At 35.7% G+C, this 8,232-nt stretch overlaps 1 protein-coding gene across 2 annotated transcripts in view; it reads left to right on the top strand.

Moving 5' to 3' along the window:
* Positions 1-5,849: 5,849 nt before the first annotated feature.
* LOC108975900 (cytochrome P450 306a1) overlaps positions 5,850-8,232 on the top strand; it is a 9,356-nt gene continuing 6,973 nt past the window's right edge. Inside the window, exons 1-2 of one of the 2 annotated variants that reach the window (XM_018944711.1) lie at positions 5,850-5,865; positions 5,923-6,013. In XM_018944711.1, the coding sequence (XP_018800256.1) occupies positions 5,975-6,013 (39 nt within the window). In that variant the 5' untranslated portion in view covers positions 5,850-5,865; positions 5,923-5,974. Of the gene's footprint in view, positions 6,014-8,232 lie in introns of both variants that reach the window. The other variant, XM_018944712.1, reaches the window with a different exon arrangement.

Here is an 8,232-nt window from a genome sequence, read left to right as displayed (position 1 = left end):
GGTGCCGACTGGGGGTTTAACGAATCAGAAAAGTATTTTTGTGAAAATTGTAAACTGGCATTGAACTCTCAAAATAATGGAAAAACATTGTCACGCTTAATTTTCCAGAAGCCAACGTTGAGAAGCCATTACATCCTCAAAACGACACTGTTTGGTGTGCTCTATGTAGAGAGAATCATTGAYCCATATTTCTTTCAATATGAAGCCGGTCATAATGAATTTTCATGCCTGAATTGGAGAATGTTCTTATGAAGGAACTTTGGTTCCAACAAGACGCTGTAACATAACAAATAGTCTAGCAAACAATCATTTTGTTGAAGGAAACTTTTGGTAAACTCATCATCTCGCGGCTTGGATCTGCATCATCTCCAAGATAATGGTATTTAACACCGCTGAACTGTCTATCGAACTTAAAAGCAGCCTAAATAACGCATATAAAATTGTTTTGAGGGGTTGAGAGACTGATTGATTGTTGGTGGGCTTTAGAGCCGGGAATTAGAAGTATATAATAGATAAGCTTAACTTCGCAAACTACGGTCAACCACATTCGTTTTCTCTCTGCTGCAYAATAAATCAAACGAAAGCTTCCGCTAAGCTCAGACGACTGCGTTGAAAGTTCAAATGAAGTTGCTGATTATTGGAACCTATGTAGGTATATACCGAAAATAATAAGACTTTAAAAAACGAAGTTGAATCTCACTCAATAAAGAGTGTGTGAGTTTTATGACGACATAAAATAGTTCTGCGAACAAACAAAAACTCTGTTAACAGTCCATTTAAGTATTTCCAATCGGGATAACCTATAAAATAACCAATGGGCCGCGTGTGCCCGTCCCTTAGAGCGTACATATGTAACAATGAAGTTAGTATGACTTAAATCAAAATTATTAGCTACCGTCATAACGCTGCAAGTCAATTAATAGCACAGCCTGCAAATTTTCCAGCGCAAGCGCGCCTCACACATCCTGTATAGTTTGTTTTACATATGCATAGCTATGTAWGTGCGAGCATGCGCACACGTAATGTAGTGGAAATCTTACAGTTTATTGACCACAAATTACCAGAACGCCCTTATGCATACTTACAAGTACAACATATTTATTAATACCTCAGCAGCACACACACACACCACACGTGATCACAACAACTTGTCATCGCACAACAATGCAGTAGCATCCAGCGATCGAAAGCGAAAGAATTAATAATGCATTAATTGTATACAAACGCGCTGCGATAAAAATAAAACCGATCTTATTCCGATAAAAATAATCCACCATAWATGCAGTTCGCAGAAAAAACGTCAGCAGAATGCATTGAACCCAGCAGTTGGKTAGCAGTAGTGGAAGTAAAGTACATTGACAGCTAGCAGAAGTGCAAACCCGTCCTATTAGTTAACTGCAGGTCCATGTCCTTTGGACTGCCTGTTAATTTCTGCTTGGCAACAGCAAAACGGCGCGCTAACGAATATACATAAGTATGTAGCCGACATAGTGCCATTAATTGCAGCGGTAGCTGCCGGGCGACTCTGCACAGCGCTGCGCAGGCGCAGGCTCATGCGCGAACCCAGTGCGGGGCTATTGAACTTGACATATTTCAAGAACGTTCAATGATCCTGCGAAACGGCAGTAAAAGCTAAAACCACAACGACTGCTTAAATGATGAGGTGATGCGCCGGCTCACAAGCACAGCCGTTCGGCTAGACATTGGCGCAATCGCGCACGAAATGCGCAGACGACAATTGGCGGCATGCGACGCACGAACAAAGGGATGCCAAGCGAGACGCAAATATACAGACATGCAGCATGTGAACACAAGTTGAGCGGAAAGTCATTGACTTTGCGGCGTATGCGCGWTTGCGATTAGAAGGAATGTACGGCTAAGATATTTTTTAGGCAGACACGCAGGATGTGGTACCTGCTTTTGCGTGTCATGTGTTGCTAAACAGTTCACTAACTTCGTTGGTCAGCTTCACCGATCGACTACGACCGTGTTTTTGAACRAACCAAGCACAGCGGGACTGCTAAATACTGTTGCTTGCCTAACGTTTTATCTGATGCTATATTTTGTGAAGCTGCTTACAGTTTATYAGTCACAACTTTTGCTACATAGCAGATGAGACTAATTTTGAAAAAGCATTTGCAGTTCTTTTTGGACTTTTTACTCTTTCGACATAGTTGCTTGGAATTCTATAGGCAAGTCTCCTTCTACAGGATAAGTCCATCACCACGTTCAGCCTTAATTTTTTGTATTCGTCAACCCGGTCTTCTTTTGTAGGATAAATTTTGGAGCTTCGCTGGGTCAATTTAAAGGAGGTAAAAGTAAACTGTGTTGAAAAAATTCGTAATTTTTGCAAGCTATAACTCTCTGCATTTTCCTTGCTTGCCACACTGTGCAACTGCTATTACATTTATATCCAGTCTATTCGTCTGTCCTGAATTCGCTGTTATTACTGAGCCATCATCGCCAGTGATCATTTAATTTCTGTATTATTCCGCAAGCCAATAAACTATACATGCAACAGGGCACCTAACTTGACTCGGGTTGAACCCTTCCTCTCAAGTCCTGTGTGTTGGCATGCAGCCGACAGCACTTGCACTCCTCCCAGCCGTCATGTAGTTACAACAAACCACTTTGTTGCCATAAAAAAACTAGAAAAATACCGATCTGGCTATTTACTTAGCAATACAATGAACCTACTAAAGATCTACAACATTCGTAAGCGCGAAATGCGCGAGATGAACCATGTAAACCATTGCAGGGAAAAGGAACAAGTCGCCAAGTCGCGCTTATGTTTAAACACATACACACTGATCTATGTGTGGCACCAGATGATAGGTGGATGATCGTCAACTTCCAGTCGCCACTAACATGCCCCTCTCTTACTGTACTCCAACGTTGGAGTAGTTGCACGAATGTTGCGCCTTGTGTATTGGTGTTATTGGCCCTGAACTTGACAATAACTAGTGGTATGTATATAATTTATTACACTTGACATGCTCTGCTGTATTGTTGTATCATAAACTTGATATTTGCCAGCAGTAATTGGCGTGATTCACTTTATCCTTGTACGAGCTTTAGAGGGTGTAATGCGTAAGCGGAATTGCGAAATTGCCTACTTCAGTTAGTAGATGTTTGAAAAATTGTGGACAAAACTCATTTCTTAGAAAACATCCTATTAACCACTTACATTCTTTCTTAACAAAATGAGGATAAGATATTTGAAGCTACTCTAATATAAAATAGCCGARTTTTTACTAATCTTCATGCATTAATCTTATCKTGTTGCATGAATCTTAATTAATCAWTTAATATTGCTGAAGCTAACCTAACAAGTATCCACGTCAAAATTAACCTAACATATCCTAATCTAATCTGAAATCATGTTAAAATAACTAATCCACAATTTCATCAAGTACTAGGTGCTTCAATTTCGAGTACTAAGTGTCAAAATAAGCTGWATGTGATGGAAAATTTTTGAACTCAAATTCGAAATTAGAACACCTCAAGGCAAATTTCTTTCAGATTTGTTGAGTATTATTTCCCTTAAGTGTATGATGTTATTTATCGCGCATTTCAGGAAAACATGTACGAATATTTTTGTAAAAGAATTTACCTTGTAGGTTTTAGGGCTCATCCTGAATAGAAAGCTTTCATGGAACCMCAATATCGAGGAGAGAGCAAAACATGCATCGATTGTCTTGTACTGCTGCCATTGGAAACAGGTGGGGTCTCTCACCGAAAGAACATAATGTTCTATGGAGTCTGAATATGGTGGAGTGCTCTTGGAAAGACCACACTTGGAAAGGAACTCGATAGCGGTCAACGGGACGGCGCTCATCAGCATATGTGGTGCAGTAAGCTCCGCTCCAACCAAGGTAGGACTGCGAAAGTTGCTATCAGCTTCAGAGAATCTGGATTCCTAAAATAACACGAGTCTGCACCCACGGAAATCCTCGCTCACTTTGACTTTATATCGGATCATTTGGATCATGGATTCGCCAAACCCAACTCTGGCGGCTCCTTCTCTGCCCATATACCGGCACGGGAGTTGTGGGTGAGAAGGGGTTTACTATAAAGAGCTTTTTATCAACTTTAGCTTCAGACTTCCTGACTGTTGCAGTGTATTCCAAGCCAAGTTTGCAGCCATTAAATAAGCAGTAGATTTACTGCTTCGGAGTGARGCCTCCTTCAGAGARGTGACCTTYCATTCAAATAGCAGAGTGGCAATGCTAGCCTTGAATTCATTAAAAGTGCATTCAGCCTTTTAGGCCAAGTGATCTCTTTGCTCTCAATAAGGCTAGCCTCTCCCAAGTTGTGTGGCTTTTAACAGGCCATTGCTCTATTGGCACCCACTCTTTAAAGCTGGAAATCTTACCATACGCCATATGCAGTAGCTGTATGAAATAACTTGGGAGCACTTATCTTCAGACATCCCACCGAACTGGCGGGAATGGAAATTAAACTWCTATTACGCGTTTTGCTAATTATAAGTTCGAATCMCACACGTTAGTAACCTAGAGCATAAAATGAATTAACTTTGGGGTAGTGTTGATGGTGATAATATTGTAAGACTCATCAGAGAGCATATTAAGATTCCTCATTCATTATCTTTGTGAATACCCAACTCTCATCCGGATGCGATGGTCCATATTCCACGGYTCCCAATGCTTCAACTTCAGATACACAGTACAGCTGGGTTGGGAAAACATTACCAAATCTACTGAGTTGCTGAATAAGACTTAATTTGGTCACCACCAGAGACCACAATGGGCCTAARAACGCTTCTGCCCTTCCAGTTTTCAGAATGAAAGTTTTTTGATTGGATAATATAGTGCATCGTTCGATTCTCGCTTGAAAATCGTTRGCAAACCATTACGAATTCCTCATMTGCTGCTTATGTAAGGAAAGAGCTRTGCAGAAACCACTACGTTCAGAGCTTCAACTCCAGAAATTTATGATATGTTTACCAAATAAAATATTAGTCTAGTTACTAAAAAAATTAAAGTTAAACTGCTTTAGTGTTAGGAAATATTAAATATTATTGTAGCTAAAGACATATATGGCATGGTTTCGAAAGAACCTGGTGGCAGGTTCTAGGAATAGTTGTAGGTATAAATTATGTACCTTCTTTGCTCCTTTATTAGAAACTAAGAATGAAGAAAGTTTCAGTATACAATAAAAATATTCTATCTGAAAAAATATTTGATCTGAAAAATATTCTATTTTAAACTTTATTAGAAAAACTTTTAAAGTAATTATTATTTTTTTTAATTTCTAATAATATAATTTTTTTGTAATTTCAAAATATACTATTTTCGATATATGCAGTATTTGTGAAATTCCTATAAATATATACCCACATACATATGTATATAAATATACATATGGCTTGCAAATGAAGTGGTGTGATTTACAGCTAARAGTATGCGTAGAGTATACATATGTATAACTAGCGAAGGCATACTCGATGAAAACTGATCTCTGCATATAATTTCAGGAATCGCTGATGCGGCTGATTTGTTCACAAACATTTTCATTTATTTCAAATATATTCAGATATTACAGACCTATATACGTACTTTTATGCACAATTTGCACGTATGCGTATGTAAATAATATTATACAACACATACAAACACACAAGCAACTACTAACATTTGATAGGCAATTCTTTCAAATAATTCGGTTATATTTATCGCTTGCATAAATGTTTTCAATTTGCTTAACTTTTTTCTGTTTTTTTTTTTTTTGCTTAGAGTGCTTGAGGAAATTTACATTTCCCCAGAGGATGTGAGCTCGAGTTGTGTCATGAATTCGGGTTTGGTTTCAGTAATATTTTAACTCTAGCATTGATCGTATCGAATAGTAAGGAATTTTGTGGCAATTTATAGATTTTATGAAAAGTGGAGTTTTTATTTACAGAACTGTTAATGTTAGTTAAAAATTATTTATTTACACGGTAAAGACGAATCTCATGTTTGCCTTTTTGATGACAGATAAAATGTATACATATGTGAGTATTTGTTACAAAAATGTAGAATATTATATCTTCATATATGACACATATCCTGCTCTTTCTGATTTCAAAAGCAGATTAGAACTAGACTTTTATACTATTGATTAGTCGAAAAAGTCTTTTCGTATTTGTCGTTACAGTCGTATATCTCCAGTGTTACCAACCACATTGTGTCATATCATTTAGTATTTGAAAGGTTAAATTTTAAGCTTCATTTAATCAAGAAAAAAATGTAATACGGGGAATTTTAAGAAAATTTACAGCTATTCGAAAATAAGTGRAAATAATAAAGAAATTCGCTATATTTTGAAATTTTTGTTTAAAAAAGAGACGAATGCCACGCAAGCCCCCATTGAAATTTGTGAAGTTTACAGAGACAATGTTGTATCAGTTCGTGTAGCACTTCCGTTCGGGAAATTTCGATTTACACTGATGGAATAATATCTTTAAAGRAAAAATGACAAAAAGTGGTTGAACAAAATGGCATATATTTATTAGTATAAATATAAAAAAAAAATAAGTTGAAGTTTGATTAGAAATACGAAAAGACTTTTTCGACTATCCAATATCAGTTAGCTGGAGAGTTTTAAAAATTATTTTTTGATATCGAACATTTTATTGAAGATCTWCCGTGCCTTAAAGGCACCATTTGTGTAAAATTTATTTCGTTTTCTAACTTGTTCTTACAGCTAAAGAATCTAATGGCATATAGTTTTATTTTATTTAGGAGTTAAAGTAGGTTTGTAGTGTCTGATTTCGGTGTGAGGTTCACATAGCTCTACTGTCGTGTAAACCTAATATTATAATTTAATTGATGACTGCATTAAAATGTATTATAACAAAAAATATTTAAAAAAAAAATCATTTTCTAAGTTAATAGAACTGTCCTTTATTACTGTGTCTAACATGAGAGCGATCTGTCAACCAATTTATTAACCGAAACTAAAATACAACGCCAAAGCCGCTCAAAAGTCAAGGTGATGCTGCTTGGTTTTTCCGGTATTCGTGGTTTGGTGCATCATGAATTTGTTCCGAAGATACTCACGGTCAGTAGGGTCATATTAAGGCGTTCGTGTGAGAACACCCKTCGGAAACGAGCGGAATTATGGTAGAAGAATTCATAGATTTTACACGATGATAATGCACCATCGCATYGAGCCACGATTGTGATCGAACTTAAATCCAAAATTTTAAATAACTTCATGTAGTTAATTAATTTATATTTTATGAAAMATATTTAATTCAAATTTTATTTTCATAATCCGAGCCTAATGACCTAATGTAAATTGTGTTTTGTTTTGAATTTAAATTTAAGTAAATGCCTTTTTTTTAGAAGTCACAAAAATGCAGCACAGCGAGGGCAAACAAAATTTTAATATATAGTWATTATACAAAATTAGTTAATTAATTAATATTCACAAATAAATAATTGTTATAGTTTTATAAAAATCCTTGACCCCCAGCGCTTGCTACTACATACAAACTAACAGCATAATTAATTATATTTAAAACAATTTGCATATAAATGTATTTAGAAACCTAGCCACCAATGTTTGTTGAATCTCTTTCAAGTCTTTCTCGCTTCGGCGACCAATCCGCGTAATTTTCTGAAGTCAATTTTGCTGCATAAATTAATTTAAAATTTTCAGTAAAAGTGAACACAAAAAGCGGGGAAAATTTTATAGGCATGCAAATAATAATATTTAATCATATATATTCGTATACTATTGGTACTTGTACATATTATATATTAGGGTGTTTTATTTGTGTTCAATCAAAGTATCTAACAGAGGGCCCGATTGGTGAGATCATAAAAAAAGTTTGAGTGAGATAAAATACATGCATTGATTGTTGACTTTTTATAATAATTGCGATAGGTTTAAATAAAAATTTGATATAAAGTCATTGAATCAAGTTTTAAATACAAAAAACTTCATTAAAATTTTAAAATGTTTACCTTTTTTTAATTAAATCGGTAATATCACTGAAACAAAGCTTCTTTATGACAGTAGAGCGAAGATTTTTTTGTCCAAAATTTAATTTCCTATAACTTTTCCTTTGAAAATTTTGCRATAAAACCTGCCGTTTAACCACTTTTTTCTAAAATATGTGGAAAACTAGAAAAATCGAAAAAGAACTACTCAAAGCATTTTATGGCACCAATTTTCAGGATTCTTTAAAGATAAAATGTTTTAAAAGAAATGTATTATATTTAT

Source organism: Bactrocera latifrons, unplaced genomic scaffold, assembly GCF_001853355.1.
Source record: "Bactrocera latifrons isolate USDA-ARS-PBARC rearing strain unplaced genomic scaffold, ASM185335v1 scaffold_7, whole genome shotgun sequence".
NCBI lineage: Eukaryota > Metazoa > Arthropoda > Insecta > Diptera > Tephritidae > Bactrocera > Bactrocera latifrons.
Note: the sequence above shows the minus strand (reverse complement) of the source record. Positions and strands in the feature narration are given on the sequence as shown.